The sequence below is a fragment of the Dysidea avara genome, chromosome 8 (genome assembly GCF_963678975.1).
Source record: "Dysidea avara chromosome 8, odDysAvar1.4, whole genome shotgun sequence".
Taxonomy (NCBI): domain Eukaryota; kingdom Metazoa; phylum Porifera; class Demospongiae; order Dictyoceratida; family Dysideidae; genus Dysidea; species Dysidea avara.
In genome coordinates this window covers 1720700-1742844 of record NC_089279.1, presented here as the reverse complement: position 1 = coordinate 1742844, position 22145 = coordinate 1720700, and the positions used below count along the sequence as shown (strand labels likewise).

Here is a 22145-nt window from a genome sequence, read left to right as displayed (position 1 = left end):
AAAAAAAAAAAGGTTACCACCTAAAATTGCCAAAAGTTCATAAAAAGTTCACAGATTACTCCAGGTTCATAAAAAAGTTCATAGATTATTTCAGGTTCACAAACAAGAAAAAAAGTTCATAAATCTATGAACTTTGTTCACAGCATGGCAACACTGATGACTATGTAGCTTTAAACGCTAGCCGCTTATCAGCTAGCTTCACGATTACGACATTTTCGTATTCTAAATATTGGTGCAGTTACCGTATCGAATGACGAGCGAGATGACGAGTGACGATCAGATGTTAAGTGCTCCTATTGGTTACAGGAGGATGATATCCTGGGAGCTTAGTGAGGTGAAGGAACGAGTGAAGAAGAAAAAGAAGCGAAAGAAGAGTCACGTTGACGATTCTTCGTTAGATCCTCAGTTAACAACGAAAGATTCGACTAGCAGCTCGACTAGCTGTGAAGAAGGGGAGGACTGGGAAGAGTTTTACTCAGCTCCAGAATCTCCCCTCAGCTCTGATGACATGTCCACCAGTGGCGCTATATTGTTATCACCAACCAGCAGCTTGACCAGCAGTTTGGGGCTACCAGAGGCAGTGAGGAAGAAGGGAGGTCAGTCGAAGAAGAAGAAGAAACGAAAGGCACAGAACAGAAAAAATGCAAGAGATGAGTTCTTCAGACCAATTTGTAACCTGTTTGAAGATGAAGATAGTGTATTGGCAGTGTCTGACCTGTCTCTGACTGATTTGGGTGGAGTACTCAGTTTAACTGAATTGTGTTTGATAAAGATACAACAAGTTGTGAAAAGTGAGTAGTTGCTTATCAGTTGTGCTAATTTATATAATGAAGACGCATGGGCAAGAAGACATTGCGTAAATCATAAATCGAACATTTCCACTTATCTGTGTATCCTTAGTGGTAGTGCTGATGAGACAGAGAAGTGCATTAGAGACAAGTTAATGCTGTGCTACTTCTAAAAACTAAGCACCCATACAGTTAATACTATCCCTTTCTAACTAAGTAGTCAATTATTCAACCATTAGCTTATATTATATTTAGCTTATATTAAAGATATTTGTAAATTTTTAGTGTATTTTGTAATTCATGAATTATTTTGTAATTTGGTTGCTATGCACAACTAAGGAAGCGTAACTCTTTAAATTACAAAATCTTGGCTTGACCCATTTTTCAAGCTACGTACATAGCACAAATCAACCACCTCAAAGTGATGAAAGCTTATCTACCGGGAAAGTTGATACTGGTACTGTGCAGCCTTCATTTCTCACATACAGGCAGCTTTTAGCATAAGCCATTTTGCTCATGTGGGTACGGAAAGACAAAGATATACAAACAATCTACAAAGCACATACATACAAACAAATACACGTTTTCTGTAAAACAATTTCAGGAAATCATATGCAGCTATGGACACATCTGGTTTTAATAACCCATGTACTGTTCATGTTTGGTGTTTCAAAATGATTTCACAGTAGAGGTCTTCTTAGGATTGGATATAGTCCTAAACTTGAGTCCCACAGTACAGACCCCAGAGTTTTTTCTACCATATTGGATTGGCTATGTTTATTGGCTTGAAAATATCATCCAATATTGGTTCTTGAATTATGGGCAAAATCTCATATCAGTGTAACACTAAACATTATGGCACACACAAGCATGCAACATGTACGTAGTTTTAAAAGTGCTGTACTGATAATCTAGTCATTTATTAGAAACACTTCAGTTGTGTTCTACTTACCTGTAATGGAAGAGTTCAACCTTTAAACAAATCAAAGTGAGAGCTATGGTTATAGTTGTTAAAATTAATAATGATGGCACCTTGAACATGTTGAGTACATTCATCAACAAAAACACATGTTCAGGTCAAAATTAATGTTCCTCAGTGATGGTAAACGGTTATCAACTGGCCTTGTGCTTACATATATTTTGTCTGCATTATTGTGTATTGGTAGTAATTTCCCAAACCAGTTCAAATAATACATTTTGACCTAATAAAGAAACTTGTCCTACTTCCAAGGACCTACAGTATCACAATTTGTTTTTATAAATTGTCATGACCATATTGGCAAAATTTAAAATGACATTATTTTTGACAGTTGCCATCTATAGGCTCCATCCGCTCCATCCGCATTGGAATTTGGTTGGAGTATGACAACAGATTACTGCTATTTTGGTCTTCAGTAAAACTTTGTGTAATGGACCAAAAGGTTGGCACAATAGTGTACTCCAAGTGACTGTTCTATTAGAGTATTTTGATATTTCATTATTATAGTCCGTGTACGCATTGTCTGGCAAAACTATTCTTGTGTGTGCCTAATACTTTAACAACTTAATTATTCCTCTACCATTGTTAGCTTATATGCACCTTTCACTGCAGTAAAATTCTACTGCTAGCCAAACAGCATTTCAGTGATACAGTGACTGCTGAAGTCCTGATCTGTTGGATCTGATAGTTTCAAAGTTTGAGTATACCTTAGGCAGTGTTGGGGCAATTACTTTTTAAGGGTAACTTACTTGCAACTGAACTATACTTAGTTAGTTACATATTACCCAAAAAATAAAGTAACTATAATAATATTACATATTATATTACTTTGTGTCCACAGCCTTAAGCTGTCACGTGTGAAACTACCACCTTATCACGTGACATGATTACGTTGTTGGACAATGTGCAAATCTTGGTTATAAGTAAGAAGCAGGTGAATAAGCTTCATTCAGTAGGCTTCATTACTTCGTTGTGGCTAGGCGTTACTTAGTGAATCACTAATGAGATTAGTAACTTCGTTACTTGTAGTAATAATATTACATAATATTATACTCGTTACAGTAACTTCATTACTCAGGTAACACCTTACATTTGAAAGTAATGTAACTTGAGTTATATTACCACTTTTTATAGCGTATTTCATTATATTACTTTGTTACCACAAAAGTAGTAATTATTATGTAACACGTTACCCCCAACACTGACTATGGGAAAGCATAAATCAGTTTTTAATGTATGACTAGACTAATTGTTGGTTTATTGAAAACCCCCAATGACAAGGCTACTTCCCTGAATAATAACCCACTTCATTTCACTGATTTAGGCCACTTGTTAATGAGATTTCACTGTATAACATATCAGTCAATGGCTGCTGCCTTGTAATTAGTCTACTTTCTTTTTGTTTGTGGTTCTCCATCATTTCCACCAGGCATCACATGTACTATTGATTATATATGATACACCTCACATCTTGACATTCAACATTCATTTCATTGCTATAAAGACATTGATAATTCTGACTGTTGGTATGGTAATCCTCAGTAGGAGTAGTGGATGGTTTTAAAGTTTCTGGCACTGAAAGGGAAGATTTGTCCAAAGCATCTAACCCCACCTCGACACATTACCTTCAGCAATCCTAGGGATTATTTTTGCATTCTTGGGTTCAACTCCTTGTTATTAAAGTAGGAGTATTAACGGAAGGAGACTGCTGTGCTTTTTGTAAGCTTCTGTCAGTTCAGTATAATATTATGTGTGTTTGAACTACCAGAATGTGCAAAGGTTAAGAGCTCATTGGATTTATAAACAGTCGGTCACCCTACATCTATATTTATACTGGATATTTATTATAGTTGTGTTTTACTGGCGCATTATGTTTGGTACTATAGTGCTTGTCATTTTCTTAAGTTTGGAGAAGACTATCAAAATTGTTTTCTTATCTACAGGTCACAACTTTAAGGACACTACCATCCCATACTTATTCCAAATGATGATCACCCAGGATAAACTACTAAAGTCAACAGCAGCTCTGCAGATGCGCTGGGCAGAACGGAACTTCTCCACAATAGAACTCTACCATGACCTGTTAATTGACTATAGCCCACAGACTAATAAGAATAATGAGTTTGTCTTCTACCCTCAACGGTCCTGGCTGACATCCATTGCTATTTCAGAGCCAAGAGCTTGCCAAACATCATTGCACTGTCTCACTCCCCATCCGTTATATTATAGTGTTGTTGAGGGAAATAACCTTTCTCTTGCTATGGGAATTATGAGGACTCTTGTGCATTTGTGTGACTTCCTGTTTCCCTTATTTGGAGCTACCAGTAGAGGACTGGATAGAGTTACTTTACAGATCCCAGCTGTGTACCGAGTGGATCACTTCTTGAAGACTAGGTGTGTAGTGTGTGTGTGTGTGTGTGTGTGTGTGTGTGTGTGTGTGTGTGTGTGTGTGTGTGTGTGTGTGTGTGTGTGTGTGTGTGTGTGTGTGTAGTGTGTGTGTGTGTATGTAGTATGTGTAGTGTGTGTATAGTATGTGTGTGTGTGTTTGGGTGTATAGAAGAGGAAAAGAGTTGAGACACAAAGAGATAGTATTGTATCTTTTGTAGTATGTCAGAAATGCTTGTCAGTCCCAAATGATGTGTAAGTTTGAATTAATAATTGATCAGGCTCATAATGTTAGCCATTAGTTTTTGAGTTTCAAGACAGTGATGGGTAGGGGTAAAGATAATAAATTACACTAATTAGATTTGCACCCCCGTATATATATATATATAGGAGTACTTTTGCATACACCTACACAAAATGTCTGCTATATATAGAGGAGTGGTTTGAAATAGTGTACCCCTATGCCAAGCAGCATCCCTCTATACTATAGGAGAAATTTTGCGTAGGGTATGCAAAATGTCTCCCATATATTATAGGAGAAATTTTGCACACCCTATGCAGAATGTCTCCCATATATTATATTATGTAGGGTACGCAAAATGTCTCCCATATAGTATAGGAGAAATTTTGTGTAGGGTACGTAAAATTTATTCGAAGTGTCCTCATTATACAGTATGATAGTACTGTATAGTAGGGACCACAAAGGTGTGGTCGTGTCAAAACATCACCCAAAAACCAGCCTCCCTCTTCCCAGATGACGATGAGGCAGTATTAATTGCATGTGCACTTGTATGGCTTCTCATTTTATAGTGCTACATATGGGATTTCTATTTGCTTGTATACTGAGCAACAAGAAGAAGGCTTACATGTAAATTAATACCTCATTGCACTATAATAGTATTTTTGCCATACTAATTATCAGTAATAATATCAGTTTGTAGAGCGTTGGTGCCGATTATCGATATGGTAGAAATTGCCATATCTGAAACCGATCCGATCAGCGAGCCGATTATTGGTGCATCTCTAAACATAATGGATACTTCACTTTTCAGACGATAATTGATATAACTGGGGCGTATAGCACCATTTCTTTCTTTTGGTGTGGTATGTGTGGGCTCACCAGTCATAATTATTATTATTATTATTATTATTATTATTATTTACACTAATACACACAAAAAGTTGGAATTTTGAACTAGAGTAGGGACCATAGCGCATCGATAAGAAGTACTGAAACAAGCTTGGTGATGTAACCATGTTTACCATGTTAGACACAGAGAGACACACACAGACAGAGGGAGACACAGACAGACAGAGAGACAGACAGACAGACACACAGAGTGACGCACACAGACAGGGAGACACAGAGATAGACAGACATAGACAGAGAGAGACAGACAGACAGAGTGACACACACAGAGAGGTAGACACAGAGAGAGACAGAGACAGAGACAAAGAGAGACAGACAGACACAGAGACAGACAGACAGACACAGAGAGAATGGCAGCAGTAGATCATTTTATACAGGCCTATACAGTGTTAGGCACTCTCCCTCCACTATTACTAACTCTTTGGTGTAACAATTACCTGTAAGAAGATGCAAGAGCAAGGTAGTAGCCACTTCACTGTGGCATGGAAATGATCCTGCCAGCAAAGTGTGGAAGCAGAGTTTGATGTGGCAGCATATTTTAGAATGCTTTGAAGCAGGTCAGATGACTCTGTTTCCTTTGGACATCCAAAGAGTAAAGAATTTGAAGGAATTAGGACATAACAGCGAGGTATAAAACACATTTACATATCACATTCACTGCAAATGCAGACAATGATACACATCCAGGGATGTTATGAAGAATGTGCAAAATGGTTTCATGCCAAATGTGTGGGAATCCCTATTTCTGATTTGCGTAATCCTTGGACGTGCATAGTTAATTTACAAAACTTCTATAATATCCCTTTGACCCCTGGGAAAATCCTAAAAGGCACTTCTGGTTTGCTATATTGTTAGTTTTAGCCTTGTATCGTCTGAATTGCTCACCTTTGTTACAAGTTTCTTAGATAGAATCAATCCCCATTTGTTGGCGAACCTCTTCGAAGACTCACCCTCGTCTGAAGACCTGAGCTTCCAGCAGCCTTGGAACTTTCCATCATGACAATTTTACATATTTGTAGAAAAGCATCCATAACTTTGCAGCAGATGGGGCTAATAAAAATAACTAGCCGCCATCATGCTGGGTATGACGTGGCAAATCCATTAAACTTTATTTCAAGTTCATGCACTTTTGAAGAATTACTTTTAAAATTATTTTTAAACCAGGCGCGCCTGGTTTACTGAAATTGTTTTCTTAAAAGTGTTTGTGTGTGTGTGTGTGTGTGTGTGTGTGTGTGTGTGTGTGTGTGTGTGTGTGTGTGTGTGTGTGTGTGTGTGTGTGTGTGTGTGTGTGTGTGTGTGTGTGTGTGTGTGTGTGTGTGTGTGTGTGTGTGTGTGTGTGTGTGTGTGTGTGTGTGTGTGTGTGTGTGTGTGTGTGTGTGTGTGTGTGTGTGTGTGTGTGTGTGTGTGTGTGTGTGTGTGTGTGTGTGTGTGTGTGTGTGTGTGTGTGTGTGTGTGTGTGTGTGTGTGTGTGTGTGTGTGTGTGTGTGTGTGTGTGTGTGTGTGTGTGTGTGTGTGTGTGTGTGTGTGTGTGTGTGTGTGTGTGTGTGTGTGTGTGTGTGTGTGTGTGTGTGTGTGTGTGTGTGTGTGTGTGTGTGTGTGTGTGTGTGTGTGTGTGTGTGTGTGTGTGTGTGTGTGTGTGTGTGTGTGTGTGTGTGTGTGTGTGTGTGTGTGTGTGCCTGTGCCTGTGCCTGTGCCTATCTACTGAGGATTTCCAAATCTTTGCAACATGTCTGAAACGCAAAGTGTAAAAATGTGATCCAGTACATCACTTCCTGCCTTTTACCCATTTGACGGTTTAGACCCTTTATACCAGACCAATGGTTATGATTCAATCACGTGGGTGTGTACAGACAAACATAGATAAGCAGATACTGAGGATTTTCTAATCTTTGCAACACCAAAGCGCAATGCATTCACGTGCACGCCTATCACGTGAAATTTAATTCCTATAACACACCATGAGACCAGTGAAACACTGACACACAAATATAAAATCTATCAACAAATGACTCGTTAATGGTAAAAGCAGCTTTTACGTAAGAAATAAAAGTGAAATGAAGTCTGTATTAACTTACGCACTGGTAAACTTTGCTCTGAGGTGGTTTCTTTTCGGCGGTCTGAAATACAAATGTGGCGACTCTCCTCAGACTTTGTGAATTACCTTCCCTTTGGGTTTTACAAGTGTTTAACAATTGAGAGATAACAGTGCAGGCCTTGTAGACTACCAGGAATAGCCTATCCCTTTGAGTTGGAAAGGGGACGTATCCTGATGTACGCAAACGAAAATGAGGAGCAGCTTTGAGGCTTTGTTGAGAGAATTTGTTGGAAAAAACACTATAGTCAAACTATAAAACAGTTTCGAAGATACTTCTACTTCTGTGCGTAATATGCAGTTTGTTTAACAAGCGCTTCCTTAGCAGTGCATAGCAACGTAATTGAAGAATTGCAAAAATTTCATGAATTACAGCATCCAAGAATTACAATAAATTAATGCACAACATGACAAAATAGTAATACATAGTTGGCTAATTCCAGATTAGTTAGCTAGCTGCATGGAGCCTGGTTTTTAGAAGTAACACAACATCAACTTGTTTTATTAAGGCTTTACAGCACAAGTGCTGAAGGTCTGTAGGACTCCTGCTTCTACAGCCTGTTTAAAGTTGTTACAGAAATTACGTGCATCGATCCTCTCGATATCGACGGCTTTTACTGCGTTTCCCTTTGCCCAGTCGCATGAAATAGCCTCATGAAATAACATAACCCAAAAACCAGCCTCCATTTTCCCTGACAAGGATGAAGCAGTATTGTTTAGGCAAAACTAAGCCCAAACAAGCCTTCAGATCAACCCAAAATGCTTTCAACCAGTCATAATAATTAATTACAAAAAAACTTAACAAACAAGTACACAAAAAGTTTGGAATTTTCAACTAGAATAGGGACCATAGCACATCGATAAAAAGTACTGAAACAAGCTGGAGTAGTGTATGATATTAAATCACAGTAAAACAATAAGAAGTGTTATATCCCTACTGTGTATTTCCGTTATGGTATCTTGAACACAGTAGGGATATAACACTTCTTATTGTTTTACTGTGATTTAATATCGTGCACTACTCCAGCTTGTTTCAGTACTTTTTATTAATGTGCTATGGTCCCTACTCTAGGTGAAACTTCTAAATTTTTTTGTGTACTTGTTCATCAAGGATTCCATTAAACGTCATCCCATCTCTGTACATTGAAGTATACGGATATTGTACACGACCGTTTGTTTAGAACCACTATAGTGGCATTCAGGGTTAAAGGTTAATAGTTTTTAGCACTTTTTATCATACAATAAACATTGCATTAGCATCACAGTTTTATATCAGTGTTCTGTTTGTTTCTATCTTATTGTATCGCCAATAACAGGGTACAAGGGATAGATAAATTCATGATGCATACACTATAGCTGTTGCGATTGGCAAAAAGGTATGTTTCAGGCCAAAGCAAACTTGAATAGTGAAGAAATCAAGCCCATAGCATAATAATACCATTGTTCAACTTATGGCTGAAGGAATCAGTAAGTTAGCAGAAAAATCAGGTGAATAGAAACAAAAAAAACAACAACTTCATATAGAAGTATCAGGAGTCAATTTGGAGACATACTATAGGCTTGATTACTACTAACCAATACTGCCAAGGTGCCATGAAGGTGTTGTGAGGATGGTTTTGGGGTGAGATTTGCCAGAAAAACCCCACATCTTCATGATCCCTAATGTACCTGTACAGTTACTATAATATGGGAGACAAGAGACATTTTGCATGGGGCACGCAAAATTTCTCCTATAATATACGGGAGACATTTTGCATACCCTATGCAACTTTTCTCCTATATTATATGTGAGACATTTGCATACCTACGTAAAATTTCTACTATAATATATGGGAGATATTTTGTGTACCCTAGGCAAAATTTCTCCTATAGTGTAGAGGAATGCTGCTTGGCGTTGGAGTACACTATTTCAGTACAAGCACTCCTCTATATACAGGAAACATTTTGCATAGGGGTACGAAGATTACTCCTATATATGGGGGTGCGAATCTAATTAGTGTAAACTTGTATATTACTGACATTGATTAATGAGTCCATGAAGTAGGTGGCTACTACAAAGAGGTGGTCTTGTTATAAAGTGTACAAACTATATGCACCTGTGAACAGTAATTATTCAGTCAGTAGAAAATTCCATTAGAAATACCACTAGTGCTTATGGCACTCATGAGCTCCTAAAAATACATATGTAGAGATTAGTGGAAGTATTTTGGTCACTTTAAAGGCATTACTTGGGCTTGGCTGTGCCAACTAGTAATGCCAAGATGCCATATGGTTGAAGATAATAATACAGAGCTTGTGTTGGTTGAAAGTAACCTCAGACACTTGCCTAGATAGATTACAGGTTGTCTGCAATGTCTGGAGATCTGACACCTGGTCTGTCTGCATCACACAAGGTTACGATTACATCGTCTATGTTCTGATTCCCTGCTATCATACATATACATAAAGAAGTTTTAAAGTGAAAAAGACCTTGTCCGTAGGCGAGCAAGTGCATGATGGGATAGCTATTTTACTGTTATTCATTTGCACAATACTAAATAAATATATGCACAGTGTAAGATGTTCACCCTTCCTGTGGGTGAACACTGTGTCACTACTGTGTGGTCCATTACTATACATCACATCTCATCATATTCAGGTACCCCAAGGTTACCAAATCACATTCTGAGTGTTTGAAGTTGTGGCCAGCTTATGTCTGCTGGGCCCGAGGGCACATGAAACAAGCTTCTGACTTCTTTGTTGAAGCCATAGCAACACTGAAAGACAGTGAGTGATTATCATTATGGTTGGTGTAATGTGTGCACTAATATATTAGAGTGTGACAAGTCCATCTGTTGGAATGAGCTGGGAAGGATGATGGTATGGTGTGGAGATCGACTACATGCATCGACATTCTTCAGAAAGAGCCTGGAGGTTGTGTTTGACATGTTAGATGACAAAGAGTTAATGAAAGAAGAACGTTTGAAATATGTTCACCATAAACTGGTATAGTATGGTGTGGGTTAGTGTACATTAAATGGAGTACACACAGGTACAAGTAAGTACATTTGCTATGATGGCATCTGCTTGGGATGTTGGGTGAGTTGCTATGGTGATATTTGTGATGATTCCTAAAAATGATTCAACAAACTGATATTCAACACAACACTAACAAATTCAACACTATTGTAGTGCATCATTTCTACACAACACACCTTACACTTTAGCTCATAGGATCTGTAATGCAGAACATTCTGCCACTTCTAATGTAAGGGGCTCCTGGAGTTTCTGTCAGGTGCTGGTTTACGGGTGAATATCAGCAAAATATACAGTATGTAGTCTGATGACATGTGGTATTTGTAAGTGCTACTCCATTTTTCCTCTTCTCTCAATGTAAGTCTTCATGAAGCCAAAGAGATCTGTTCAACGTGTCAATTCTCATAGGGTGACAAGTATGGCTCTTTTCACTAGCTCTGATTGTCCTACACAAGTCACTCAATCAAGTTCTGCTTGCTAGTCTGAATCTACATACTTGTCCCTCTAAATTACACTAATGTGAAAATCTTGTCCCTTACATCCTGTTAGGCTGGGTACAACATGGCTTGGCTTGAAATAAGTTGCAGAGTGAACAAAACTGGGCCCAGTATGGCATGACAAAACAAGGGGGTTGGCCTGGGTTAGGATATGTAGCAATACAATACACAATTTCTAGGTACACAAGTATAGGGATCATAGAAAAAAGTAGGGGGTCAATGGTGGATCCAGGATGGGGCATTTGGGGGCAAATACCCCCTCCTCATTCCCTTGTACAGGAGCCATACTTCTTTTGATTGAAATACTAAACCTTGTCAGGCCAAAATCAATAATACTCTTTAAAAATATGCATATTACTACGAACTCACTTGAAATCAAAGTCAAAATAACTGTCAAACTATCACCCAGCGCCTTCGTGCATACTAAGCGTCTCTAAAAATAATTATTGTGTTGTGGGTTTGTAAGACATTCATAGCCACTTTTAAGACTTCACAACCATCTGTAAAGGCCGTAATGGAAAAACAGTGAGACACTACTAAGAGGTGATTATTTTGCTACTTCAAAAATACAGCAACTAATAAGAGAATCTGCTCCACCCAACCACCTACAACTTAGCCTGTTTGTGATATTGTTGGCCAGAAAAGCCCAAAACTTCATGATCCCTAATATACAGTACTGCCGTACTGTACGATAACTGGTTATGCATAATGTGATGTAATATATACTAGTATTTAAAAAAAAATTTAATTTAAAAATGAAGTAGGGATCTGTGCAATAAGCAGTAGTGAAACAGGAGATGAGTGATGGTACTACAGCATAGCTTGGTGTGAAGGTCCCTACTTTGGCATTGAGCAAAATTATAGCTAATGTGCCAAAAATAGGGACTTCCCCCCTAAACTATGCTGTAATACCATCATTCATCTCTTGTTTCACTACTTTTTATTGCATAGATCCCTTCTTCTTTGTTGTAACACAGCTAGCTACAATGTAACTTTTGACTGTTGTAGTAGAGTGACTGTTGTATTAGAGTATATTTCGAGTCAGCCAAGAGACATGCAGCTAGCTAGACCAATAAAGGGTGAGGTCATCTTGTTTACTGTTATAAGTAAACAGCTAGATTGGTTAAGAATTATGTTCTCTATACTCTATCACTCTTAGTCTACCTAGATTTTTAATTGATGGGTGTGGTCGCAAACCTATCGCGAACAGGATCCCAATCATGAACTTGCAGATATCTAGCTAGTGTATCTCTTATAGTAGCACCCGGACTGAAGCGCTTCTGAAATCCAGCTCTGAAATAATTCTGTGGTGTCTATATTATGTTGCTGAAAGAAAGTGTTGATACGAAAATTATCGCCTCGATATGGTTTCATTGGATGAAGAAGACAAGCAACCTGATTGCAGATGAAAGAAAAGACAAGGTGTAGTGGGCCTACGCTCATCGAAACCCCAAAAGGCACATCCCACTGGTGAGTTTGTTATTGTGGCGTAAAATGGTGGCCGTGTGCTGCTTTGTTTGGCCTCTTGCCTTGTGACTGTGGTCGGTGAGGCAGTGAGACGGTGAGGCAGTGAGACGGTGAGGCAGTGAGACGGTGAGGCAGTGAGACTAAAATTCCGAGTTTTGGCAATTTTTTAAAATTTTATATCCGGCCTCCCGTAAGTGTTTTGTTGTATTTAATGTTGTTTTATGTCTTATATGGACTAGTACTATTCCATAAAGGTGATTTTTGTGGTGTAAAATGTCCCTAGGGTGATTTTAAAGGCTGAATTGTGGGCGGAACACAAAATTTTCACCATGATCCCTACTTAAACGGTACTACCATATCGTTTGATAGACACAACTTGTTTACACAGAATAATGGATGAGGAGAGTTCCAGAGGGGCAGCAAAGTCATGGCAGGTTGTGTTGAAAGAATATGATATTGTCAGTGGTGGAGGTGTGTCCACTTGGTACTTCCATCAAGCTGCTATGGAGTCTCTACTGTGTTTTCACTCTGTCTGTTGTGTTGTGGGGAGTGAACCAGTGAAGAGTCAAAGGTGAGGTAGTTGTATCAGTCACACTCGGTATAAATTATTCTTGTAGCTCAAAGTCATTTGGCTGCTACGTTAGCATTGGTGCTATTTAGTGAGGGGCTGGGATTTGCGATGATTACCTACAAAGGTTTCAACGTTTCATTTCTCTCAATGATGTCATTCTGTAATTCTATGGGAATGGTTTTCATATTTGGTAGTGAGTTATAGGTGCAGCACAGCCCTACACTTTGAACATTAAAATTCTTTACTAAATTTGTACACTGAAAATACTTACTTGAAGTCCTAAAATTGATGTCAGTTATGGTTTATGGCTGGTGAGCTATTGTAATGATCCAAGTATTAGCTACTAAACCATTTCTTCAGTTGTAATGATTTTTTAAATCCATTTTAACATTGTATTCAGTTTAGTAGGGTACTTTTGACTGCTCTATTAGAGTATCTCAATCTTTATAAGATTTTTCAATATGTACCCCGTAGTAGGGCTGAGCGATACTGCCATTTTAGTATCACAATTGATACTAAAGCCACTATTCATGATACTGAATAGTTCACGATACTTATAAATAAGTCAATCATAGCTGGTGCCACATAGTGTATTGCTCAGCATTCCTGCAGGAAGTCCTTATAGGTGATAGCAAACTAGCCACTATCATCCTTGTTTACAGTAACAGTTATTGTAACAGTTATTGTAACAGTTATTGTAACACATGCTTTGAGGTTGTTATGGTGTTCACACCTTTCTGCAGGGGAAACCAGATGGGTGGACTTTATCATTTACAAGGATTCTTAGCCAAGTACTGCATAACAAATGGAATTTTAATGACTGTAACGTACAGGCATGGTATCACGATAGTTAATAACAAAAATCGCAATATCGATACTTTCAAAATATCGCGATATATCGCTAAAACGGTAGTATCGCTCAGCCCTAGTTCTCCATTAGTCCACTTTTGAGGCTTCAAGGTCAGTTTCCTGTTATACTGTAGCTGTACAGTACTGCCCTCCTTTTATTCCATGATAAGATAGTCTGATGTTACTACTACAAGCCTACAAGCCAAAATTTCAGAAGGGGGTTCCAGAACCCTAGGAAACATATACCACTGATTTAGCTAAACAAAGTTAGGGATCATTCAAAATTTTCAGCATTTTCACAAGTGTACTCTTTGCTTAACATCTTCCCTACCCGAAAACATATTATAACAATGTTGAAGTGATAGTTATTGTATTGCAGGTTTTTTGCCTGTTAATTCTCTGACTTGTCAGAATGTTGGCACTGAAAGGATGCTGATTGTATGTATAAAAACACTGTGAAGTTCAGCAAAGATGACATCTGTTCATAGCTTCATTATAGTATATGAAATAAGGTTTCATTGCATGTATAAGAATATTCTGTTGCGCAGTAACAAAAACCTCACACTTACGCATTATTTCTTGCTCAAAATTAATTCCAAATTCAAAGGGTTAAAAAAGCATACAGGTGAATTACCCCCTCAAGGGTGGCAACAGGAATTTACAGGTTTCGAATTTCTGGTGCAGGCACACTTAGATCTAGGGGGGTCTGGGGGGCATGCTTCCCCAAGAAATTTAGGTTGTGTTGGTACAGGGACTTTTACAAATACAAAACGTGACTGTTCTATTAGGATAGTTGACAGTTTTATTAGGGTATTTCTATCTGAACCTTTGATACCCCTTTGCAAATCAATGGAAAATCAATTTTAAATGTCTGAATATATTCGACCTTCTGGAAACCTCAGAAGCCCCCATGGATCCGCCTCTCCCCCCTAGCACACTCTCTGTAATCATCTTTGGGTTGTACACATATACTTGTCCAACCATCGCACATGAGTCATGTGATCAGGTCATGTGATGCTCCCACAGGAGGAGTAATGGAGTGTTACAATGGTTGAAGGATTGTGAGGAGTTTGGACTGGAGTATGCCCCAAACTATCCAGCCATCTACTATCACCTGTCTCTGGTCTATGCTTTGATGAATATGCCAGAGAAATCACAAAGAAGCTTTCTCCATTACATCAACAAGTGAAGACAACTGTTATAGACAAATTATGAAATATTCATTAAAGCTTCCTTCTTCAGTTTTGCAGGTTTTCAGCAGTGGCCTATTGGTCGAATACCTGGCAACCCACGAGGAATATTTATACCTCTACATCAGCAACGTTCTCCTTGGCAACCAATGATTGATTTAATGGGTGAAGACTTAAAAGCAGCTCCAGTAATGTCATTTAGTTGGCGGACAAGATTACTACATCCTTTGTATCCTTATTTGGAGTATGTTGGTGTGTGTGTGTGCTGTGTGTGTGTGTGTGTTTTTTTTGTGTGTGTGTGTGTGTGTGTGTGTGTGTGTGTGTGTGTGTGTGTGTGTGTGTGTGTGTGTGTGTGTGTGTGTGTGTGTGTGTGCCAGCACTGACTCAACACCTTGGTAAAGCACGATAGGCATGATCATATCTACATATTGGCTTTTTTGTGTGTGTACAGAGTTGGGGTCGTTACACTAAAAATGTAACTAGTTACATATTACTCATTACTTTTTTGCGATGTAGCGCGCTACAGTTACATATTACTTACTGAAAAAAGAAACGAGTTACATATTACTCGCTACTCTGAGGGCTGTAACTAGTAATAATATTACATATTACATTTGTTCCTTACAAACTATAAAGTAAGTCCAACCTTCTAAATCCAAGCTACCAGCCTACAACTACAAGTGATACGAGCGAGACACGTGTTTTTCTGGTGTAGTTCAGCCACAAATACTTTGTTGTTGTATCTTGGCGTCAAGGCACTCCCCATACACTATCATTCTTTGTCCATGCCTATAACGCTATCTCCAGTCTTGTCTGGACCCAAAATGCAATCAATCACGTGCCTGGATACAATGCACCTTAAAAGGAAGTAACGTGTTACATTCGTTACAATTTCCGAATGTAATATCCGTTACATATTACTCGCTACTTTGTCATGTAACGCGTTATATTACTCGTTACTGTAAAACTAATATTATTACATAACGCGTTACATTTGTAATGCGTTACCCCCAACTCTGTGTGTGTAATATATAGCCACACTAGACAGACACAATCTTATTATTCTTCTTATTTTTGGTCCACAGTTCACAGGAGGTACACTACCTAGCTGATCATTGTTCAGACCAGATCAACCTTCACTTCACTGAAGATGGCTACCTCACTGGTGACATGTCCATGGATTTCCCACCAATGAGATGTGTCCTGTTGGATCCTCTGACAGGGTAAGGGGCTAATATACCATATTACTTGATTATGTTCCTATTTGTAGGAAGGTATGCTTTTCACCAAGCTCAGCGCTAGCTCATTACAATAAACAGTTTTGTCATCCTGTTGATGGGCCTGGTGAGTATGTTGTTAGAACTGATCAACTGTAATGCGGTAACAATATCTGTTATCAACTCTTGCATATGATACGTAGACAATAGTAAATACTGTTAGCCTAACACAAGTTCACCTCTTTGATAATAGTGTTGTTGGTGGGAGCACAGGTGAATACTAGCCAGCCAGCATCCTGAATTTTTGATAGTTGTAAATGTAAGATACATATAAACAATGGTACAGCCTATTAAGAGACAGCTGAACCCAAACTGTAACTCTAACTGGATCTACTAGGTAAAGCTAGACACAAACCCTATCATTGGACTACTAGAATTATGAGAATTGGTTATGTACATACAGGGTACGTTAGCACCCTCTACTATCTATAGAACCATTTCTCTTATATGTTGATCAATATAACCCTAGCACAGTAGCGGTACAAAATGATTGCATTGTGTTTGCATTGGGTTGTTCTGCGTTTGCATTACATTCTCTAAACAGTGTGTTTGTGTTCCGTTTACATTGCGGTTCCGTGTTTTTTGGCTCAGTAGTTTACGGAGTGTTGAAGGAAAGCTGGGCACTGACTGGATGTATGTTATCAGGTCTAGGAGCTTTGTTAAGGAAAGTAGTTTGCAAACTATAGTATCCTCTGACAATGTGATGTCTGACAAAGTGTCAAAAGCTCTAGTAGGAATTGTAGGTAATTATGTCCTCAGTAGTGAAAGTGGATTTGAAAAGGTCATTTAGTACTGCTTTTTCAGAGTCAGTTGATGTCATAGAGCCATTGGGTTGAGGCATCAAATCAAGTCTTTTTTGGTCTATGAGTGTTGCACAGATGGAACTTTGCTGTTCTAACACTCGTTCAATCATATCAATGGTTGAGCTCCATCTGGTTCTTGAAGACTGTGGGATGGCAAACCAAGGGCTTGTTGCTTTACCTCTAACACATAAGTAGCTTGTGAAGACTTATGGAAATAAATTACCAAATAATTGCTATAGCATCTTTCACCTGTCCAATCTTAAGGCCAGCTTTAACAGCGAGATTTAATGCATGACCAAAGCATCCCAAATGTGGCCAAGTAAGTACGTTACATACAGCATTGCCAGTATTTACAGCATTATCTGTTATGACACAGACCACATTATTCTGTAGCAGTCCTCATTCTTCTAGCACCTTTTCAAGTTCAGCTGCTAAGTTTTCAGCATTGTGGCTGACTGGCTCTTCGTTGGCCAATGCATAAGGTTTCAGCTGAAAATTGTCAGTAATGAAGTGGATTGTGATGCCAATAAATGACTGAGTGGCACTACTAGTCCAGCAGTCAGTTATCAAAGCAAGACTAGTGGCTGAGGAAACAAGTGGCCTAACACAATTCTGTTGTACATTGCAGGTATAGTTTTTTCAGTAAAAGTTTTTCTGTGTGGTATTACATACCTTGGTTCAAGTACACATATTAACTGTTTAAATCCAACACCACCAGTAGTGCTAATTAGCATCATATCCTTGGCCACAAAATATCCAATGGTATTAGTGATGTCCTTTGCCCTTGCAGGCATTGTTGTGGTAGCTGGAAAATGTCCGTTTGCTCTCAACTTCTGGTGTGCCTTTATTACCACCAGCTGTATGACTTTTTGAACTAGGCGCTTTGTCTGCGGATTTCTTTTGTAGCTCGGACTTAGCATAAAATAGTGGATGGGCTCCTATTAAATGTGTTCCTATATTCATAGTATTATGACAATACTTCAGTTTTGCTCCGCACAATCCACAGAACACATAGCTTACTTTTTATCTTTTCAATGTAAAATACTTTTTATCTTTTCAATCCAAAATATTTCCAAATCTTGCTGGTGTACTGTTTAGGTGGCACTAAGTTTTTCACCTCTGAAAATAATCCGTTTCTTCTTGAATAGCTTTTCGAATGTCTTCTTCATCTGCCATCTTGAATAAGTCGTTTGTTATTGTATATTCTTGTTCATGCGTATTTCTGTATGTAATCACACAAAAATTGATTATTTAAAAATGCAGTTATTACATATTGTGATGGTGTGTGCAATCGATTAATCGCATAATCGATACAATCGAGCAACGAGTCTACTGTTCTGAGTAGAAAATGGATATAGTTTTTGTTTTTAAGCCGGGAAGTGCTGGTTTGGTTATTATGCAGTTGTCTCCAAACATAAGCTTGTTCTCTTTCTTCATTCTGGTTGAGACTACTCTTGTTGCATTGTTCTCTCAGGTAATGGAAGATTGGATTCTCTTTATGTCTTCATTTGTAACTTTGTTTTGCCGCCATCTCAATGCACGAACCACTTCAGCCACAGATAACCAAGAAATGAGTGAATGAATAATTATTTTGTGATTTTATAGTGGGTACGCCCCTAGTCAAATAATTGGGCATGCGGCACCTGCTTCACATACTAGCTACTAATATAAATGGAGGCAAAACAAAGACTATATTTACTCTCATACTATTAGAGCAGGGGTTATACAACTGTAATCAACATAGTAAGATGTTCTTAACCTTTAATTGCATGGTGTGAAATTGATATTATGAGTAGTATTGTGGCATAAGTATTAAAGCGCATGTGTAAAAGCATAGATATTACATCCGCGATATATATACTATGCAAGACCTCAAAATTGAATATAAAAAAAGTATACAATAGTTATTATTGTGTGGTAAAGATTTAAAGTGTTCTACACTTGATACAGTAATTATGGATTCCTGAAGATTGTTCCATTGTTGAATTGTTGAAGGGAAAAAGGAGTAGTGGTAGGAGATGATTCTGGTGGGAGGTGGTAAAAATCTCAGTTGGTGCCCTCTTGTATACGTATGAATAGGTGGCTGGGGAGGAAGAGAATGTCTAAGTTCTACTAAATTATTAATGACCTTGTACAAAAATCTCTTTATTTCTTCTCTCTGCTAAAGTCTTACAATCAAGTTTGTGTAACATTTCTGTACCACTAGCATAAGGTGAGTAATTATTAAATATAATTGTCTTTGGACAGCTTCTACTAAGTAAACATTATATGGAGACCAGATGGCAGAGGCATAGGCCTAATCATACTGTTATAACATCTTACTTTAATACTATAGTTGGACAGTACTTAAGGTTGCACTACTTGACTCTTTGAACAAAAATGACACAGCAAGATTCAGTGATAACTATCAGTGAGTGAGTGCATTATGTATGTAGCTTCAACTATTTATTGTCTTGCTGTAATCAGTTGGTATCTCTACAATGAGACTAATGGTCTATCTCTGTGATACTGTGAGATCTTGTCAGTGGCTCTCCAAACTTAGCTAAGAAACTGGTCCAATTCTCAATTGACCTGTTGAAAACAGCATGCTAGCAATGTAGTAAGGTAGTGACAACTGTAAAAAGTACACACAAAGGTGGCAGACGAACGTACCTAGACAAAGAGTGGCAAATGAAGATAACTCAAATAGGATGCAGATTGCTGAAGTACGTTCAGCTTGATAGTTTTCTATAGTATTATGTGGCATACTAAACATGTCAACTAATTTTACTCTCTACCAATAATGCCAGGGTGTTGCAGCTACTAATATCACTGTTGTTATTAATATGCCTAAATTTGAGGCACCATCGCTTAAGTAAATTTTCTATGCTACAATCCAGTTTGACCGCTATCCAGAAATTCTAAGGAATATGAGCTTGAACAAATTTTAGTACCATACATAGGGTCCGCAACACGAAAAATCGATATCCTCCAATCAACTACCTAACTTTTGTCATGTGTTAGGCTAAGTGTAACTTGAATAACACCAGCGTGGCAGCCAAGTTCATCTGGTAGAAAACGATAGAAATGTCTTGAAATCACGTGATTTTCGTTACAGCGGTTTGTAGGTTTCTTCATATGCCACTCTCAACATTGTTCAGGTAGTCTATCATCAACTCAAAGTATCGGTGGTTTGATTTCATTGGTCAGTGTCTGGTGGCAGCACGATCTGTGCGCCTTTTCGGCGACAAAAAAACTATTTCTTCCTCTGGAACATAGGACAAGGAGAGCAGCAACTGCGCCATGGATCAGCAATGATCAGTACTAGGTAAAGTACCTGCATGCGGAGTATGGTTATAATTGAAGCTTGTTAGCCATCTGGCTGAGTCATCTATATCCTGAAATGCGGCCAAAACGACATGATTTTGCAAACAAATACCAGAATTGTTGATAAATCAGTTTAACAGTCTCCAAAAGCAAGAATACGAAGCTTATAAACACCTAACAATACGGCTACGTATCTCACTCAGTAAACACATAGAGCTCCAATGAATAAAATAAGCACTCACGTGATCGAAATTCAAATCGCAGAAAATACAACCATAATCTATTCCAATGACCTTAAAATCACTTGAAATCAAATGACAACAAGTTTGTATGCATTAGGTTCAGCATCTTGATTATCCCAGCAGTCTAAGACTCTCCCTATGATGCCATCACAGTATAAGACACACCTGCACAAAGGCGCACATATCGTGCTGCCACCAGAAATTGACCAATGAAATCAAACCACTGATACTTTGAGATGATGATAGACTACTTGAACAACGTTGAGAGTGAATATTGTGGCATACGAAGAACCCTACGAACCACTGTAATGAAAAATCACATGATTTCAAGACTTTTGTATTGTTTTCTACCAGAAGAAAGTGACAAACTTGGTTGCCACACTGGTGTTATTCAAGTTACACTTAGCCCAACACATGACAATAGTTAGGTAGTTGATTGGAGGATATCGATTTTTCGCGTTGTGGACCCTACCATACACGAGGGCAGTGTAAATTTCAGGTTGCCTATAAACACACCAAAAATAGTATGATTTTGGTAGAAATGTTTTGGTCCCTGTCACAAATGCTATAATCATCTAGACAGTATAAGTACACACACACAGGCACTCACACTACTAATTGCCTTGTTAGATAAGATGACTATGGATCATACTTTGAATTCACAATTCCGGTTTTAATATCAAAACCTATGTATGTAGATCACAATAATGTTTACACATATATATATATATATATATATATATATATATATATATATATTATATTGTGTACTTTACCAGAAAGCTCTTGATTCCTAGCAAAAAGAAATAGAAGAGCAAAAGAAAAATCGAAAGGAAGCATGATATCTTACCCTCCAAAGGGACCAATCTGATGGTTTCCAGCTAATACGAGGTTACACAACAGGCCAGCTGCCATCTGGCTACTCTGAACGTTATCAATGAACACTGAAAAATCAGCAGAGTGAAAAATGCTCTCTGACTTAGCTTAAGGCAGAAGGATATTCTGCTACAACTAAGAGTATGCAATGACAACACTGGGGAAACATCAACAGTAGATCTACCAACTACGAACTTACTTGGACCACAACAAGATCCAGAGGGATAGATGTGGTTAACACAATGTTGTACATCAAGGATAGGTACAACGTTTCTGGTAATGCTTACCATGAGATGGCCCTGCACAGTTATGTGAGTAGATGCCTCATCATTACAAACTGAAGGAACACATTGTTGAGTTGAACAAACTCTGGGACACAGGGGCGGATCCAGAGTTTGAAAAGAGGGGGGGCACCTTGCTGAAAAACAGTTGAAGACCAAAAAAAAAAAAAAGGTCACAACAATAATAGCTAGTTATCCTTTACCAAATATATCACATCTGTTATGTAAAATAAAATCCTATATATAGCTTCGTAGGTAAGCTACACTGCCTCATTAACATTGTGACTGCTTTATTAGAGTAATTGACTGTTCTATTAGAGTATCTCGATCTTGTATGCAGTGTCTTGAAGGGGGGGGGGGGGCATTTGCCCCAAATG

General features: G+C 38.3%; 1 protein-coding gene across 1 annotated transcript in view; it reads left to right on the top strand.

The window, feature by feature from the left end:
- Positions 1 to 218: 218 nt before the first annotated feature.
- The window catches only part of LOC136264223 (uncharacterized), a 35180-nt gene continuing 13253 nt past the window's right edge, over positions 219 to 22145 (top strand). The window contains exons 1-10 of the mRNA XM_066058936.1: positions 219 to 791; positions 3711 to 4161; positions 10033 to 10160; positions 10210 to 10379; positions 10426 to 10472; positions 12762 to 12944; positions 14820 to 14978; positions 15036 to 15227; positions 16069 to 16206; positions 16254 to 16327. Of these exons, the coding sequence (XP_065915008.1) occupies positions 251 to 791; positions 3711 to 4161; positions 10033 to 10160; positions 10210 to 10379; positions 10426 to 10472; positions 12762 to 12944; positions 14820 to 14978; positions 15036 to 15227; positions 16069 to 16206; positions 16254 to 16327 (2083 nt within the window). The 5' untranslated portion in view covers positions 219 to 250. The remainder of the gene's footprint in view (positions 792 to 3710; positions 4162 to 10032; positions 10161 to 10209; positions 10380 to 10425; positions 10473 to 12761; positions 12945 to 14819; positions 14979 to 15035; positions 15228 to 16068; positions 16207 to 16253; positions 16328 to 22145) is intronic.